General features: G+C 37.1%; 1 protein-coding gene across 3 annotated transcripts in view; it reads right to left on the reverse strand.

Moving 5' to 3' along the window:
* KYNU (kynureninase) overlaps nt 1-19807 on the reverse strand; it is a 122148-nt gene that overhangs the window by 24748 nt on the left and 77593 nt on the right. For 2 of the 3 annotated variants that reach the window (XM_060626170.3, XM_060626173.3), the window contains exon 11: nt 15049-15132. The exons of the other annotated variant lie outside the window; for it this stretch is intronic. In XM_060626170.3, the coding sequence (XP_060482153.1) occupies nt 15049-15132 (84 nt within the window). The remainder of the gene's footprint in view (nt 1-15048; nt 15133-19807) is intronic. 3 annotated transcript variants of the gene reach the window in all.

A 19807-nucleotide genomic window follows, 5' to 3' on the forward strand; every position in this document is an offset into this window, starting at 1 on the left:
GATGAAATTCAGACCAAAAGAGTTAAATGTTTTGGAAAAGCACATTTTATAATGCTTATGAATTAAAATATTCACAATAAAGACAAAACAGTTATGAATTTCTAGACATCACACAACAGGACAGCAACATTACAGAAATAGAAATATCTTGTGGTTTCAGTAATGTTTTATTGACCTTTTTGAGTCTATGACAGACCAAGTAAACAAAATATCAATGAAGAGGTAAATCTTATCAATAAATGTTTAATGCTTTGCTCTGAAATAAAGATTATAGCTTTCTAAGAAGTGCTTATAAAATATTGACTAAAATTAACTACAAAAAATGTAATATTTCCAAAGTGGTTATATTGCTGACTATATCTTCTGGTTACAATCCAATAAAAATAGCAATTAATAAGAAATTAAAAAAAACAGAAGACTCAATTACTTGGGAAATTAAAATAAAATTTATCTCAAGTTATTTTTATGATCAAATTGAAATGGTAGAATTTCTTTAAAAAATAATGAAAACACTATAGATCAATATCTTTTGGATATTGATAGAATAATGCATAGAGAAAAATTCATAGCTTCAAATTCAGATCAATAGAAACATTTTTTAAATGAAGCAAATAAGTCAATAATAATACTAAAAAAATCATAGAGAACAAGAAAATAAACTGAAATAAAGCTGTAATGTAAAATTAATAAAGATAAAATATGGAATTAATGGTTAGAAAACATGAGTTACAATGATACATAAATAAAAAATCAATTTTGGTGAGGGTGCGAGACATCAATGAACTGAGTAAACACAAGACAAGTGTAGCTATAAAAACATTATGGGAAGGAATAATCACAAAGTGGGAAAAGTAAGTTCATCATAAGAGACAGATTGCTAAAATTAGTTTTAAAACCTATATTAAAATGGATAATTTTCCAAGACAATTTATTTATCCAAAGTAATTCCAGAAAAGAAAAAACATCTAAATCTACAGATTTTAATAGAAGAAATAAAGAAACATCTCAAACACCTAAAATTCCTAAGAGAAAGTGATCTCATGAGGAAATTCTGCCACACTACTCAGAGTAGATAATTCTAAGATTATTTAAACTATTCAAAAGCATAAAAACCAAAATTAATACCAAGAAGGAAAGAAAGAAAGGAAGAAAGAAAGAAAGAAAGAAAGAAAAGAAAGAAAGAAGAAGAAGGAAGGAAGGAAGGAAGGAAGGAAGGGAGTATGAAAGAGATTTCCACTTTTGGGGGGGGAACAAATATAACATTAATATCAAACCAGATTAGAACTGCACACATAAAAGCGGAAGCCAATCTGACTTAAGAATATTTAATACTAAAATCATAGAGATTCAAATAGCACATTAAAATAATAGTGTGTTATGAACAGTAGAGTTTATTTAAGGAATGCAAAAATGGCTGCATATTAGCAAATTTAATAATATGCAATTTATTATAGTAATAAAGCTAAAAAGACAATCATTGGACCATCTCTATAGACCCTGTAGAGATATTTGCAACCTTCTGCAACTATAGTTAATTGAAAGCAAATCTAAAGAAACAAAATAGTAACAAGAAGATACGTATTACAATGATTACAATACGTATTAGAATATCTTTGTAATACTAAAAGTCAAACTTGCATTTGATGAAGAACACTAAACATGCTTTCAACTAACACTAAGATTTTTCAGTTATAAAAATTGGAAAAGAGAAAGTAAATTATCACACTTTCAAACTCTACGATTTTGTATCTGGTATGGACAAAAAACCTTATTTAATATGGAAGTCTGGCAAAAAGTTAATATGAAAAATTAATATCTAAAAAATGAAATTACAACAAATAAATCTATTACCAAGAAATGTTCTAGACCTACATAAAGAAAAATTTAAGGTGCCGGAAGATGGCAGCGTAGGAGGACGCGGGGCGCGGGGCTCACAGCGCGTCCTGCCGATCACTTAGATTCCACCTACACCTGCCTAAAGAACCCAGAAAACCGCCAGAGGATTAGCAGAACGGAGTCTCCGGAGCCAAGCGCCCACGAGAGGCCCACGGAAGAGGGTAGGAAGGGCGGCGAGGCGGTGCGCGCTCCACGGACTGGCGGGAGGGAGCCGGGGCGGAGGGGCGGCTTGCCGGCCAAGCGGAGCCCCCGAGTCTGGCTGGCAAAAGCGGAGGGGCCGGACGGACTGGGTTCCGACAGCAAGCGCGACTTAGCGTCTGGGAGGTCATAAGTGAACAGCTCTGCGCGGAAAGCGGGAAGGCTGGAGGACAAAGGGAGGGAGAGCTGCTGAGCCCCCGGACGGCAGAGCTCAGCTTGGCGGGGAACAAAGGCGCCAGCGCCATCTCCCCCACCCACCCCCCAGCCAAAATCCCAAAGGGAACCGGTTCCTGCCAGGGAACTTGCTCGCTCCGCGCAAACACCCAACTCTGTGCTTCTGCGGAGCCAAACCTCCGGCAGCGGATCTGACTCCCTCCCGCTGCCACAGGGCTCCTCCTGAAGTGGATCACCTAAGGAGAAGCGAGCTAAGCCTGCCCCTCCAGCCCCCGTGCACCTTGCCTACCCACCCCAGCTAATACGCCAGATCCCCAGCAACACAAGCCTGGCAGTGTGCAAGTAGCCCAGACGGGACACGCCACCCCACAGTGAATCCCACCCCTAGGAGAGGGGAAGAGAAGGCACACACCAGTCTGACTGTGGCCCCAGCAGTGGGCTGGGGGCAGACATCGGGTCGGACTGCGGCCCCGCCCACTAACTCCAGTTATACACCACAGCACAGGGGAAGTGCACTGCAGGTCCTCACCACGCCAGGGACTCTCCAAAATGACCAAACGGAAGAATTCCCCTCAGAAGAATCTCCAGGAAATAACAACAGCTAATGAACTGATCAAAAAGGATTTAAATAATATAACAGAAAGTGAATTTAGAATAATAGTCATAAAATTAATCGCTGGGCTTGAAAACAGTATACAGGACAGCAGAGAATCTCTTGCCACAAAGATCGAGGGACTAAGGAACAGTCACGAGGAGTTGAAAAACGCTTTAAACGAATTGCAAAACAAAATGGAATCCACGATGGCTCGGCTTGAAGAGGCAGAGGAGAGAATAGGTGAACTAGAAGATAAAGTTATGGAGAAAGAGGAAGCTGAAAGAAAGAGGGATAAAAAAATCCAGGAGTATGAGGGGAAAATTAGAGAACTAAGTGATACACTAAAAAAAAAATAATATACGCATAATTGGTATCCCAGAGGAGGAAGAGAGAGGGAAGGGTGCTGAAGGGGTACTTGAACAAATTATAGCTGAGAACTTCCCTGAACTGGGGAAGGAAAAAGGCATTGAAATCCAAGAGGCACAGAGAACTCCCTTCAGACGTAACTTGAATCGATCTTCTGCACGACATATCATAGGGAAACTGGCAAAATACAAGGATAAAGAGAAAATTCTGAAAGCAGCAAGGGATAAACGTGCCCTCACATATAAAGGGAGACCTATAAGACTCGTGACTGATCTCTCCTTTGAAACTTGGCAGGCCAGAAAGGCTTGGCACGATATCTACAGTGTGCTAAACAGAAAAAATATGCAGCCGAGAATCCTTTATCCAGCAAGTCTGTCATTTAGAATAGAAGGAGAGATAAAGGTCTTCCCAAACAAACAAAAACTGAAGGAATTTGTCACCACGAAACCAGCCCTACAAGAGATCCTAAGGGGGATCCTGTGAGACAAAGTACCAGAGACATCACTACAAGCATAAAACATACAGACATCACAATGACTCTAAACCCATATCTTTCTATAATAACACTGAATGTAAATGGATTAAATGCGCCAACTAAAAGACATAGGGTATCAGAATGGATAAAAAAACAAGACCCATCTATTTGCTGTCTACAAGAGACTCATTTTAGATCTGAGGACACCTTTAGATTGAGAGTGAGGGGATGGAGAACTATTTATCATGCTCCTGGAAGCCAAAAGAAAGCTGGAGTAGCCATACTTATATCAGACAAACTAGACTTTAAATTAAAGGCTGTAACAAGAGATGAAGAAGGGCATTATATAATAATCACAGGGTCTATCCACCAGGAAGAGCTAACTATTATAAATGTCTATGCGCCAAATACCCGAGCCCCCAGATATATAAAACAATTACTCATAAACATAAGCAACCTCATTGATAAGAATGTGGTCATTGCAGGGGACTTTAACACCCCACTTACAGAAATGGATAGATCATCTAGACACACAGTCAATAAAGAAACAAGGGCCCTGAATGATACATTGGATCAGATGGACTTGACAGATATATTTAGAACTCTGCATCCCAAAGCAACAGAATATACTTTCTTCTCGAGTGCACATGGAACATTCTCCAAGATAGATCATATACTGGGTCACAAAACAGCCCTTCATAAGTTTACAAGAATTGAAATTATACCATGCATACTTTCAGACCACAATGCTATGAAGCTTGAAATCAACCACAGGAAAAAGTCTGGAAAACCTCCAAAAGCATGGAGGTTAAAGAACACCCTACTAACGAATGAGTGGGTCAACCAGGCAATTAGAGAAGAAATTAAAACATATATGGAAACAAACGAAAATGAAAATACAACAATCCAAACGCTCTGGGATGCAGCGAAGGCAGTCCTGAGAGGAAAATACATTGCAATCCAGGCCTATCTCAAGAAACAAGAAAAATCCCAAATACAAAATCTAACAGCACACCTAAAGGAAATAGAAGCAGAACAGCAAAGGCAGCCTAAACCCAGCAGAAGAAGAGAAATCATAAAGATCAGAGCAGAAATAAACAATATAGAATCTAAAAAAACTGTAGAGCAGATCAACGAAACCAAGAGTTGGTTTTTTGAAAAAATAAACAAAATTGACAAACCTCTAGCCAGGCTTCTCAAAAAGAAAAGGGAGTTGACCCAAATAGATAAAAACATGAATGAAAATGGAATTATTACAACCAATCCCTCAGAGATACAAACAATTATCAGGGAATACTATGAAAAATTATATGCCAGCAAATTGGACAACCTGGAAGAAATGGACAAATTTCTAAACACCCACACTCTTCCAAAACTCAATCAGGAGGAAATAGAAAGCTTGAACAGACCCATAACCAGCGAAGAAATTGAATCGGTTATCAAAAATCTCCCAACAAATAAGAGTCCAGGACCAGATGGCTTCCCAGGGGAGTTCTACCAGACATTTAAAGCAGAGATAATACCTATCCTTCTCAAGCTATTCCAAGAAATAGAAAGGGAAGGAAAACTTCCAGACTCATTCTATGAAGCCAATATTACTTTGATTCCTAAACCAGACAGAGACCCAGTAAAAAAAGAGAACTACAGGCCAATATCCCTGATGAATATGGATGCAAAAATTCTTAATAAGATACTAGCAAATCGAATTCAACAGCATATAAAAAGAATTATTCACCATGATCAAGTGGGATTCATTCCTGGGATGCAGGGCTGGTTCAACATTCGCAAATCGATCAACGTGATACATCACATTAACAAAAAAAAAGAGAAGAACCATATGATCCTGTCAATCGATGCAGAAAAGGCCTTTGACAAAATCCAGCACCCTTTCTTAATAAAAACCCTTGAGAAAGTCGGGATAGAAGGAACATACTTAAAGATCATAAAGGCCATTTATGAAAAGCCTACAGCTAACATCATCCTCAACGGGGAAAAACTGAGAGCTTTTTCCCTGAGATCAGGAACACGACAGGGATGCCCACTGTCACCGCTGCTGTTTAATATAGTGCTGGAAGTTCTAGCATCAGCAATCAGACAACAAAAGGAAATCAAAGGCATCAAAATTGGCAAAGATGAAGTCAAGCTTTCGCTTTTTGCAGATGACATGATATTATACATGGAAAATCCGATAGACTCCACCAAAAGTCTGCTAGAACTGATACATGAATTCAGCAAAGATGCAGGATACAAAATCAATGTGCAGAAATCAGTTGCATTCTTATACACTAACAATGAAGCAACAGAAAGACAAATGAAGAAACTGATCCCATTCACAATTGCACCAAGAAGCATAAAATACCTAGGAATAAATCTAACCAAAGATGTAAAAGATCTGTATGCTGAAAACTATAGAAAGCTTATGCAGGTAATTGAAGAAGATATAAAGAAATGGAAAGACATTCCCTGCTCATGGATTGGAAGAATAAATATTGTCAAAATGTCAATACTACCCAAAGCTATCTACACATTCAATGCAATCCCTATCAAAATTGCACCAGCATTCTTCTCGAAACTAGAACAAGCAATCCTAAAATTCATATGGAACCACAAAAGGCCCCGAATAGCCAAAGTAATTTTGAAGAAGAAGACCAAAGCAGGAGGCATCACAATCCCAGACTTTAGCCTCTACTACAAAGCTGTCATCATCAAGACAGCATGGTATTGGCATAAAAACAGACACATAGACCAATGGAATAGAATAGAAACCCCAGAACTAGACCCACAAACGTATGGCCAACTCATCTTTGACAAAGCAGGAAAGAACATCCAATGGAAAAAAGACAGTCTCTTTAACAAATGGTGCTGGGAGAACTGGACAGCAACATGCAGAAGGTTGAAACTAGACCACTTTCTCACACCATTCACAAAAATAAACTCAAAATGGATAAAGGACCTGAATGTGAGACAGGAAACCATCAAAACCTTAGAGGAGAAAGCAGGAAAAGACCTCTCTGACCTCAGCCGTAGCAATCTCTTACTCGGCACATCCCCAAAGGCAAGGGAATTAAAAGCAAAAGTGAATTACTGGGACCTTATGAAGATAAAAAGCTTCTGCACAGCAAAGGAAACAACCAACAAAACTAAAAGGCAACCAACGGAATGGGAAAAGATATTTGCAAATGACACATCGGACAAAGGGCTAGTATCCAAAATCTATAAAGAGCTCATCAAACTCCACACCCGAAAAACAAATAACCCAGTGAAGAAATGGGCAGAAAACATGAATAGACACTTCTCTAAAGAAGACATCCGGATGGCCAACAGGCACATGAAAAGATGTTCAACGTCGCTCCTCTTCAGGGAAATACAAATCAAAACCACACTCAGATACCACCTCACGCCAGTCAGAGTGGCCAAAATGAAGAAATCAGGAGACTATAGATGCTGGAGAGGATGTGGAGAAACAGGAACCCTCTTGCACTGTTGGTGGGAATGCAAATTGGTGCAGCCGCTCTGGAAAGCAGTGTGGAGGTTCCTCAGAAAATTAAAAATAGACCTACCCTATGACCCAGCAATAGCACTGCTAGGAATTTATCCAAGGGATACAGGAGTACTGATGCATAGGGGCACCTGTACCCCAATGTTTATAGCGGCACTCTCAACAATAGCCAAATTATGGAAAGAGCCTAAATGTCCATCAACTGATGAATGGATAAAGAAATTGTGGTTTATATACACAATGGAATACTACGTGGCAATGAGAAAAAATGAAATATGGCCTTTTGTAGCAACATGGATGGAACTGGAGAGTGTGATGCTAAGTGAAATAAGCCATACAGAGAAAGACAGATACCATATGGTTTCACTCTTATGTGGATCCTGAGAAACATAACAGAAACCCATGGGGGAGGGGAAGGAAAAAAAAAAAAAAAGAGGTTAGAGTGGGAGAGAGCCAAAGCATAAGAGACTGTTAAAAACTGAGAACAAACTGAGGGTTGATGGGGGGTGGGAGGGAGGGCAGGGTGGGAGGGAGGGCAGGGTGGGTGATGGGTATTGAGGAGGGCACCTTTTGGGATGAGCACTGGGTGTTGTATGGAAACCAATTTGACAGTAAATTTCATATATTAAAAAATAAAATAAAATAAAAAAAAAAAAAAAAAAAAAAAAGAAAAATTTAAAACTCTCCTGAACCTGAACAACAATAAAAATATTTGAATAATATTCAACATGAAGAAAAAATTCTCCTCAAATTAATGTTCAAATTTAGTATGATCCCAGCAAAAAATATGAAGGATTTATTTTCATTTTTATTTTTTTGTTTTAGAGAAAGAGAGTGCGAGCAGGGCAGAGAGAGAGAGAATCTTAAACAGGCTCCAAGCTCAATACAGAGCTCCATGCAGGGCTCAATGCCATGACCTTGGGGTCATGACCTAAGCCAAAATCAAGAGTCAGGGGTGACTCAGGCACCCTGAAGATTTTTTTTTTAATTGGGTATATGCCAAGATGATTCTAATGCTATATAGAAAAATAAATCATACTCAAAAAAAGAGCAATGAAGTATTTCTACTTCATTGAAATATAGAATATTCTGTATTTCTAGAAATATAGAATATTTCTATAAAATATTACTATATCACAAAACTTCAGAATGAAAAAAATGTACTGTGTTAACAAGTCAATTAATATAAATTTGCTATATTTATAATGCTAAAGAAAAAGTCATAACATCATCTCCACAGACTAATGAATCAAAGAGAAAGTTCTATCAAACAACAATCTATTTAAAAATATTTATTTGTAACTCACGTCACAAGAGATTAGTTAATCCTCCTAGTATAAAAATATCTAGAGATCAATAATATAAAAATGACCCCCCCAAAATGACCAAAAGATGTGAATTGATCATATAGAAAAGGAAAATGCCTCTTCAATGTTAAGAAGAACACCTCTCCACCACTCACTAAAGAAAAATGTAAATAAAAACTACACTGAGATACCACTGTTCACCTCTTAGATTGGCAAAAATTCAAAACTTAGATTATACATTCTCTTGGTATTAACATGGGTGATGAGTAACTCATGTATTATTGTGGGAGTGTAAATTGATGCACCCCTCTGGAAAACAATTGAATAACAGCTACAAAGTTTTAAATACATATACGCTTAGACCTAACAAATTCACTTCTGGGAATTTACCCACCAGAACCTGTACAACTATGGAGTGAATTATGTAACAGTCATCGCATCCTCTTTGGTAACAGTTTAAGATTGAAAAGAACCTAAAATCCCTTCAATAGGAAGTTGGTTTTAAAACCATGGGAAACCTGTACAATAAAATGCCATATAATTGTCAAATTAAAAGTAGTTGAGGAAGACTTCCGTGTCCTGCAAAGGGGAAGATTATAAGAGACATGAAACAAACAAACAAAAGATGAAGAATAGAATGTTGAGTATATTTTATACGTACTAAAATAATTACTTGCTTAGTTTTGTTTTTGCCCCCAACTGGCACATAAGCTGATAAAATGAGGGCCTTGCCTCTTACAGTTTGTAGAGGAGTGTTTGTAATGTGGGGGATGTGATGTGTGATAAGCAGTTAATCAGTGAAGCATTGCATAAGGCAGCTGAACCAGTATGGGGATGGTCAGGGGAGGCTCTGAAGAGGAAGCTGAGCAGAATTAGTATATTCTGGCAAAAGAGGAAGGAAAGACTGTTCCACATGGTCAGAGCCGCACGTGCAAAGACCAGAGCTAAGAGAGGGCAAGATTTTTTGGGGAGTGGAGTGACTTTCCCAAGGCAGACAACTCTATGTTGTCCAAATGACAATTATCTCAACTATTTGAGATGTAGCCAATATGTAATGAAGAGGTATTATCTGAAACTTATCCAACATTTTAAAAACCTACTTTTCTTTCAACTTTTAAAATCGCTCATTTAAACTAGAACCAAACTGAAAAAATATATAATTATCAGAAGTTATTTTTTAATGGTTAGAATACAAGGCAGAAGTTTCTCAAATCTAATGTAAATATGAGTTCATATAACAAATTTAACTCCATCTGTGGGATAAACTGAGAGAAAATAAATTTTATGACACAACTGGTCACATGAGATTCTGAACCTTATCATAATGGATATTTACTTCAAAAAACATTAGGGGTGCCTGGGTGGCTCAGTCGGTTAAGCGTCCGACTTCAGCTCAAGTCATGATCTCACGTCCGTGAGTTCGAGTCCCGCATGGGGCTCTGTGCTGTCAGTTCAGAGCCTGGAGCTTGCTTCGGATTTTGTCTCCTTCTCTCTCTGCCCCTCCCCCCCCCCCCCCCCCCCCCCCCCCGCTCACGCTCAGTCTGTCTTTATCAACAAATGAATAAACGTTTAAAAAAAATTCAAAAGCATTAAGAAATGATTCAAAAGACAGCTACAACAAAATACCTGAGACTTTTCTGGAAACGATTTATAAAATCCAGAAAATTTGGAACAGAAATATTTGAGAAAATTTTCAACCTATATTGTTATAAAAGGAAGAATTTTCAACTTATATTGTATAAAAGGAAGAATTTAATAATCCTAGTAAATATAAGCAGATATTTTTCTAAATGACATACTCACATATTGAAAGATGTATCTATGAAAAAATAGAATTTTAATTATGGTTGCATCTGAGGTCTTGCCTCAGATGTGAAGACCATGTCATCTCATTTCAAATGAAATAATCATTAACTGTGAAATTTTACATGATGGTAATGTACTTAATACTTTATCCACATAGATGCCCACTTTTGCTTTTAAAGGTCTTAGGGCAAGCTTTATTTTGAAAGTTAACTTGCCAAAAAATTTCAACAGAGTAAACTTTGGGAGAAAAGTATATTCCAGAATAAGTTGATATCATACAGATAGCTAAATGATAAATTTGGCATAGTCTGAAGGGAAAAAGCAAAAGGTACAGGATATTTTAATGTAGAAAATAGGAAAGGCAATTCCTCAGTTTTCACAAGACCATTTATTTGGCATTACTCTAAATTCAGCTCAAGCCACTGAGTTTAATTCAAAGAGCCCATACATGAATTTCTCATTGTTTGAAGTTGACATTCCATCTAAACGACACTATTCACTGCTAGTAAAATCTGAGTTTCCAATTTTATATGACATATTCTTGTCCATCCCAAAATACAAAAAATATGCAGGGAAATATTTTAAATGGTCTCATTTCTGTGCTCAAAAATCTATCATTATACTTCAGTAATCTTACATATTGCCAGTTTTCATCTCCACAAACAAAACAAAATAAAAAAAAAACATAGTGGGGAAAAAAGCTATGAGGAAGGAATATTCCACACATAAGTAAATGAACAAATATCTAAGTTTACATTTAGCATGTCATTTTGCCTCTGGGGAACATGAGAGAGTTTGAATGTTAGGAGGTTACTGTTTGTTCTTTATCCAGTCACTGGTCATGAAATCTCTAGCATTTGAAAACTGGTGAGATTTTCAGTTGCATACACTGACACTGTGAATAATCATCGCACACCAATTCATTCTGTTTGGCTCACTGAGCATTTTGCATGATGTCCCTGATGTGTCCTCCACCTCTAACACACACATAGACTATGTGGGCCCATTTCCCTCCACCTCCCTTGTCCAGTCTTTTCAATGCTATTTAATCTTAAAAGAATTCTGATTTTTTTAAATTAAGTTTACTAAATTCTAGGTGTACACTAATTCAACTTCAGTATTGTCAGATGATTTTTCCAGAATAAAATACTAAATCTGATTAAAAAACTGATGGTCCAGTTTGGGTTCTATTCCCACTACCAGTGTTATTTTCAATCACAGATTAATTGCCAATTTTCCCAACATGGAAAATTTATGGATTAAGGAACAGCTACCAATACATTGTTGTTTGGAAAAAAATGTTTGAAGTGGTAAAACTCTGAAGAAATTAATTAAGAATTTGTCCCATAATTTTCAAACAGTTACCTACAACTTTCTTCTCCATGGTGAATCAGTAAATTTTATTGTTTCAGGGTTCACTTGTTAAGTGGAAAGCACTAAAGGATGTATATAGTATCAAAACTCTTTTGATTTTGAGTTCCATAATGAGCTTTTTGAAATTTATAACAAAGACAGTAGTCTTTAAAAGTCACGGCTTCTGGTTTGCAATAGATACACATTTTAGAATTCTAATCATCATGTGTCTCACACAGCCTAATGTAAAGTTAACACCATAAACAGAAAATTGAAAAAGAGAATAGAGGACAAAATGAACTTAACTCACAAAGTTTTATCATGCTAAGAAAGGAGAAACTTCAGAAAGGGAAGAGAAAGACTGGATTCAGATTCCTAATACTGAGCCCTGCTGGACTCCCTACCCTTCGTTAAGTTCAAGGAAATGGGTGTTGATATGGTTGTGAGGTCACTGGGAACTCCAGATATGTTTGGGAAGAACTGATGATAAAAAATGCCTAAACCATCTTCCCTTAGCCCTTGAAGGCAATCCAGAGGGTTTGTATTGAATCCCTCCACGGCAGCTTGGTGCCATAGTCTTCATGTAAAAATATTATCAGAATCAAACAATAATAACACATCCAACAAAGATTATTCTAACCCGAGAGACCCAAGAGAGAACCCTGAAATTCCTGAGCCTCCAGAGAAGAGAATAGAAATGACTGAGAGGTTCAGCATCCCCAGTGGATCTAAAGGGTCGGGAGAGGGGTGCCTGGGTGGCTCAGTCGGTTGAGTGTCTGACTCTTGATTTTGGCTCAGAGCATGATCTCATGGTTCGTGGGATTGAGCCCTGCATCGTGCTGACAGTGTGGAACCTGTTTGGGATTATCTCACTCCCTCTGTCTCTGCCCCCATCTCTCAAAATAAATAAATAAACATTAAAAAAAATAATAAAGGGTTGGAATAAAGGGCATGGGGCCATGGTGGTTCCACAGAGAGCTTGGAGGATGCAGCAGTAAGAGGAACAGTTGACCAAGGGGGTGTCAGGTGCATTTTAGTGGATTCCTAGAGATGGCGGTGGGCCAGATGCTTCTCCCTTAACTATAGCTGAGTGTTCTGTACATCACCCACCCCGACAATCTCAGGTGCCATCTTAAGAAGAGAACAAGAAAAAAAGTCTGAACTGACAGAACTTCATCTCCAGAGTTATTGAAAAATATCACAAAGGGCACTAAGTTTACTAGAAGAAACAAAACTGAATTTCCTGCATCAACTCAGTTGATAAAGATTTAAAGAATAAAATTATTTACCCACCACAGTTTATCACCTGATGATATTTACATATATAACTTTAAAAATTATCAAATATCTGATAACTATAATTAATAATAAATTAAAAGTATATTTATCAAAGCTCTGAAATGTTTTTACACTAAATATCAGAATCAGAACCTAACTTAAGTTAATTGGGACATATAACTGGGTTGTATCAATGAGTTAAAGTGAGTGGGAAAGCAAAACCACTATACCAAGTAGTTGTTTATTTGAAGTCCTTCCTTATGTTTATTTTGATGTATATTTATTGAAAGTCCATCCTTTCCGCAGCATGGAACAGAGGTAAATACTGAGGGGACTCACTGTCATTGAAGCTTCGATTAGATTTGCATAAAAAGGAGGGATTAGGAAAGGAGTTCTAGTCTAATGAATTAGCTCTATTTATCAGCCATTAGAACAAAGGCATTGACTATTATTTTATTTTTTATTTTATGAAAGAGAAGAAAAATACTACAGCTTGTTAAAGAGAATTATTTCTTCTGTAGTTACATATTGAAAAATAATATATTGCACATAATGCTTTCTACAGAAACATTCCAAATTTACCTCTTGGCATTTTCATTTTAAAATATCTAAAGAAAATATAGTGTCTGTGAGAGAGGTCATGAAAATAATGGCAACATGTTTTTTTTCCATTACTTTTCAATAGGATCAAAATAAAAATTGGGAGAGTATTTCAATATGTTTTTCTTACTTAGGAACTTTTCTTTCATTCTTGTGTATTTGCTAAAAGACTAGGTATTTGTCATTTCTGTTGGTGGAGTGATATTAAAAATTCAAGAGCATGAGTTATGATGGTTGCTGGGAATATCTGACAGAAACATCAAAGACCAAGTGTGCGAACATGGTATCAGAGGACAAATAATAGTGTGTGCTTGAAAGTACTGACATGTTCATAACCTAAATGTGAAAGAAACAAGTGACTACATGAAGGGAAAAATGTGTTCTTCCTAGAGAAACAAAAATTGAGAACTGATTCCATAACTGAGGTCAAGGCATCATTTTTTATGCTTTATTTACTGAATCTATAAAAAGTACTTTAACTTTATATCTGAGAAAGTACAAATATGGTATTCTGATTGTTTCTGAATGGTCTACCTCATCATTTGATAACATGCCTCTTTTGCATTAGTTTACTGAAGAAATCGTATTTTGTTATCCAAGGGCTTAGTACGAAGGGAACCAACCCCAGACCCCATTGGAGATTCTAATTGTTTGCCAGTCATCATCTTCTGACACTACACCCACATTGTGCCGGGGTGGAAGTTATATAATCCCATAGTACATTTAAGAGTGGTCTAGCTAATCAAATTATTGCTTCTTATGCCAATAGGAAATCTTATTCAAAAGGCATGGCTGAGCAAATCTTTCAGAAGCAAAGTGCTAAGGAGAAAAGGAGCAAAACCAAAACACGTTTGCTAGGAAATGGACAAGACAGTTTCATGTCACTTTACTTAATCTTTACAATAACACTCTCAGGAGGTATTGTTTCCACCATTTTAGATTTGAGAAAAGTAAGGCTGGGGCGCCTGGGTGGCTCAGTCGGTTAAGTGTCCGACTTCGGCTCAGGTCATGATCTCACGGTCCGTGGGTTCGAGCCCCGCGTCGGGCTCTGTGCTGACAGCTCAGAGCCTGGAGCCTGTCTCAGATTCTATGTCTCCCTCTTCCTCTGACCCTCCCCTGTTCATGCTCTCTCTCTGTCTCAAAAATAAATAAATGTTAAAAAAAAAAAAAAGAAAAGTAAGGCTTACAGAGACTGAGTGATTACCCAAAGGAACCTAACTGAGTAAGCCCATATCCTACTTATAAGCAGGAACACTGACCCAAAGTAAGAAGCTGTGGTTGAGATGGCATCATCAGAAGGAAATTGAAGATCAGGGTTCAGAGCAACTGTCTTAACAAACCAATAAGCAAGTAGAAGCTGAGATGCACAATCCCTAGAAGCTGAGTGGAAGAGTACTAGCTAAAATAGACATGGGTAAAGTAAAATAGTTTAATAAAAGTTGAAGTTGACACTTGTTATTAGTGAGTTCATTTCTATCACTTATGCTCCTAATTAAATTACCTTTCTTTTTGAGACTTATCAGACTTTTTCCATATTTTATTCTTCAATTCCTCAGAAGTAGTTAATGAGACACTTTGCTGGAAGCTATGGATAGAAACAGTACAGTGAGCTAGAACAGAAATGGTCCCTGCACACAGGTTTAAAGTCTCTTGGGTAGATGGGGCCAGGAACTAATTAAATAGATATTAATTCAACAAAGGGGTGGGTAGGTGACCCCTCCATCCCTGCCTCTGGGTATTCATGCCTTTGGGTCACACCTTCCCTTATAACTATGGGTGGGCCTGTGAGTCTTCATCAAGAAGCAAGAATCCAGGGGATGTAGTGAGGTGGGAAGAATTGAGAGAAGGCAAATGGACTGGAGCCTAAATGTTTGATATTAAACAACTGCTAAGTGGGGTGCCTGGGTGGCTTGGTCAGTGTGAGTTTGAGCTCTGTATCTCTCTGCTGTCAGCACAGAGCCCACTTCAGATCCTCTGTCCCCCTCTCTCTCCACCCCTCCTCTGCTTGTGCGCACACGTACACCTGCTCTCTCTCTCTCAAAAATAAACATTAAAAGGGGCGCCTGGGTGGCTCAGTCGGTTAAGCGTCCGACTTCGGCTCAGGTCACGATCTCGCGGTCCGTGAGTTCGAGCCCCGCGTCGGGCTCTGGGCTGATGGCTCAGAGCCTGGAGCCTGCTTCCGATTCTGTGTCTCCCTCTCTCTCTGACCCTCCCCCGTTCATGCTCTGTCTCTCTATGTCTCAAAAATAAATAAACTTAAAAAAAATTTTTTTTAAATAAAAAAATAAATAAATAAACATTAAAAATAAACAAACAAACAGCGCCTATGGAAGATAGAGCCGTTGACATATCCCATTAGAAGTGAGATATCAAGTATATTGAAACCTAAAGAAATGAAGATTAAGTTCAGTTTCATCAACATGAATATTGAAGTTATTAAAAGAAGGAAAGTAGAACAAGAGAAACAGAAGAAGGATAGGGCTCTTCATAAAGGCTATTTACACCATCATTCCCCAACAAGTAGTAGTAAATGGGGTAAGAGTACACCAGAGCAGGAAGATAATATAAATATTATCTACATAAAATGACTGATATCTGGATGTGACAGTAATCACATTGATAACATGATCAATTTCAGTTATCAAAGTGATTACTTGATGAAAATATTCATCAAAACAACTCAACAAACATAAACACAAACTCTCTTAGTTTTATGCCACATAGCCATAAAAAAAAGGCAGGAGGAGACGTTCCATGTTGTATGTGCTTCTAAGTTCTGGGTCCAGTAGTTGTGAATTGTTTCACACTGTCACTGATTGTTCATATGATGTTTTTTTTCCCTTTGCATCTTCATTCTGATATAAAGTATTAGTAATTACCATGTTCTTTTAATTGCTGGGTGGGGGGAGGGTATCTATCTTCAACCTTAATGACATTCTAAATGTTACTTCTTAGGGAAATGATTCAAATGTCTAAAATTAATTGCTCTACACTTTCACTTGATAAAAAGAAATTTAATCATTTAAATGGGATTGTGTAACAGGAAAATGACATTTTTATCTTATTAAAATTTATTTTTACCCGTAACTCTTTGTGAAGTAAAAAAGTACTAAGATCTCTTCTATAATGTTTGACATTTTTCAGGTTATTCTGGATATTTTCAGGAAAAACAACATAAATATGTTTTTAATATAAGAGCCTATGCTACTATAACTCTACCCTACTAACCAGATTAAAGTTTTGAATAAAACATTGTTAATTTAAATAAGATAATAAAGAAAAAAAGAATTCTATTTAGTAAAATAATATGCAAGAGAGACAAAGTCTTTTCCCCATATAATCTTCCAGTTGAACAACATGAACTCAGGTGATTGATGCCTCAACCATTTAGCAAAGGTCTTGTAAAAACTGTCCAACAAGTTTAATTTAGGGATCCATGTGTTTATCCTGATTTAGGTTCATGTAATTGTTTAATAGTTTTGGAAGCAACAGGAACAAATGGTAATTGAGCTTTCATTATGAGCCACGGTTCTTTTTTTTTTTTTTTTTTTTTACATATTTATTTATTTTGGGGAGGGCAAAGCAAGCAGGGGCGGGGCCGAGAGAGGGGGACAGAAGACCCGAAGCAGGCTCTGCGCTGACAGGGTGACAGCAGCGAGCCCAGTGTGGGGCTTGAACTCAAACCGCGAGATCATGACCCCAGCTGAAGTTGGACACTCAATCGACTAAGCCACCCAGATGCCCCTATGAGCCACAGTTCTAAGCAATATCTTTAAAATAATCTTATAACCTAGATGCTATTATTATGCTCACTATACGGATGAAAAAAATTGAGGTTCCGAGACTCTCAATAGTCTACAATAACACAAGTGTTATTTGTTGAAGCCTAAATGTAGATATAGACCATTATGATCAAGAATATTCACAAACAGGGTGCCTGGGTGGCACAGTCAGCTAACCATCCAACTCTTGATTTAGGCTCAAGTCTTGATCTTATTCCTGAGATCGAGCCCCAAGTCAAGCCCTGCACTGGGTTCCATACTGAGCATGGAGTCAGCTTGTGATTCTCTTTCTTTCCCATATCCTCTGCCCCAACCCCCTCATTCACCTCTCCGGTCTCTCTCTCTCTCTCTCTCTCTGTCTCTCTCTGTCTCTCTCTCTGTCTCTCTCTTTCTCTGTGTCTCTCTCCCTCTCTCTTTCTCTAGCATAATGCACAATCACCTGAGGCAGATTTTTAAAAAAAATGAATCAAAGATTCTGTAAAAGTAATATTCCCCAGATTACTTAAAAAATGCACTTAGAGTTCTGAGCTGGCAGAAATATACAATTTTTTCCTTGAAAAACTTTTTTTTTACTTTCTCTGTTCTTTTATAATCTCTGTAATCAATTCCTCTTCTTCAAGGGCACTGACTGAAGCATCTAATTTAGTAAACTTGGATAAACATATTGTTCATATTGCTCATACATCACACCTTGAAGCCTTTACAGATGGAATGGGGGTTGTTTAAAGTCAAATAAAGAATGATCATTTAAAAAAATTTTCATTCAAACACAAAAGACATCACAAAAAAACCTAAGGGAAAGGTAAATTCATTTTAAGGCTCTACCACTTGGAGCATAGGAAAGACAAAATAAAATACAAAAGAAATGTAATCTAAATGGAATCTTGGCATGAATTCTAAAAAGCAAATATTCTAAAGCTAATGAAGAAAAGTTAAAAACCATTAAATTAGTTTATAAGTAGCTACTATCACAACAAGCTCATAAATCATTTTTACAAACTGAATATGAACAATAACAATTAAGATGCAATTTCATCTCACTTGGGCCAGAAATTTGAATCTTTTCCCACCAAAAATTAAAACTCAAGCAGGGAGTTCATTCACTTAGAATGAAGATATTAATAGAATTTTGAGAGAAGTTGTTGGAAGAGATCTGATAAATAATAAAAAGTAAAGATTTTAATATGCTTTGTGTTCTTTGAACATTATAAATTTCCTGAAAGGAGTTTCAAGTAAGTATTATCAAATGGAAAGTATCACTTATTATAAAGACGTCTTTGAGGCATGATATTCAGATTCAGTAAGAGAAAGCCACCAGGGATCCCCTGAATATGATTTTGGATGCTAAGAGCTATGAAATGAAAAACCCAAACTCTCCTTGATCCCCTTAGCAAGCCTTTAATGGCAGAATCTCCACTATGAATCCCTGAATATTTCATGCACTGAATTAATTTAACTTGTTCTGCAAACCCCTTATCTCTCCTATCCCATATCACACCAAAACAAGACAAAACAAAACAACTTTTCCCAGTTTTATTAGTCTGTGTTAAAAATGCAGTTCATCGCTGGGGCAAAATTCAACAAATAAAGAGATCAGATCACAATCTGCTCTAAGAAAGTATATTTGCATAAAAGATTGTTTACATAATGTCCTTTAATTTGACAATTTATTACCATACATTTAATAATTTTCATCTGTGTTTAGAAATACGAACCTCACCAGAATAAGTTTTTTGTTTCTTTTCCTTTTCCTCATCCTCTCCCCCATTTTCTTCCCCCCACACCACACCCTCTCCTCCCGACCTCTCTCTCTCTCTGTCTTACTTAAGATCACAACTGAGAACTAAATACAATTGTCTTACTTCTTTCATGGCTTCAAAAAATGTGTTGAGTCAGAAAAATTGTTACAACGTTGCAGAAAAATGTGGAACATTTGGGGTACAGCATAATTATTTATTCTTAAAAATCTGTAATAGCAACTGGGGATAAGTTTGAATGCCTGCCATCTTATATCCTAGTATCCTCTATAACCTAACCTCAAGTAAAAGCATATTACTTAAATTCCTCATGAAATAATTATGTTTCACAGAATCAAAAAGTTCCACAAAGGTTGTTTTATTCAGAAAGTAATGAGAAATTTATTCATTCAAATAGCTTTTATATATTCTTAATTTTCATAATAAAATTCTGGCAGATGAACTTTCAGAAATATGCATATAGTACTCTTTTATACTTGAGAAAAGGAAAAAGATGGGAAGGTTATGGTAAAGTTTGTTACAAATTTGTCTGAACCTAAGTCTGCTTGATTGCATTCACCTACTACAAAAAAGTAGAGGGGAAGAGGGTCACCAAAGCCATCAATACAGTTGATGACACACAGATTTCCATCAAGCTGGTTTTAGTTTCTCAACTACCCATAAAGGTGGTTCACCCTATTCTGATGGTTCATTTTTATTGCTTACAAGCAGAGTTTAAAAG

Source organism: Panthera onca, chromosome C1 (assembly GCF_046562875.1).
Source record: "Panthera onca isolate mPanOnc1 chromosome C1, mPanOnc1 haplotype 2, whole genome shotgun sequence".
NCBI classification, from domain to species: domain Eukaryota; kingdom Metazoa; phylum Chordata; class Mammalia; order Carnivora; family Felidae; genus Panthera; species Panthera onca.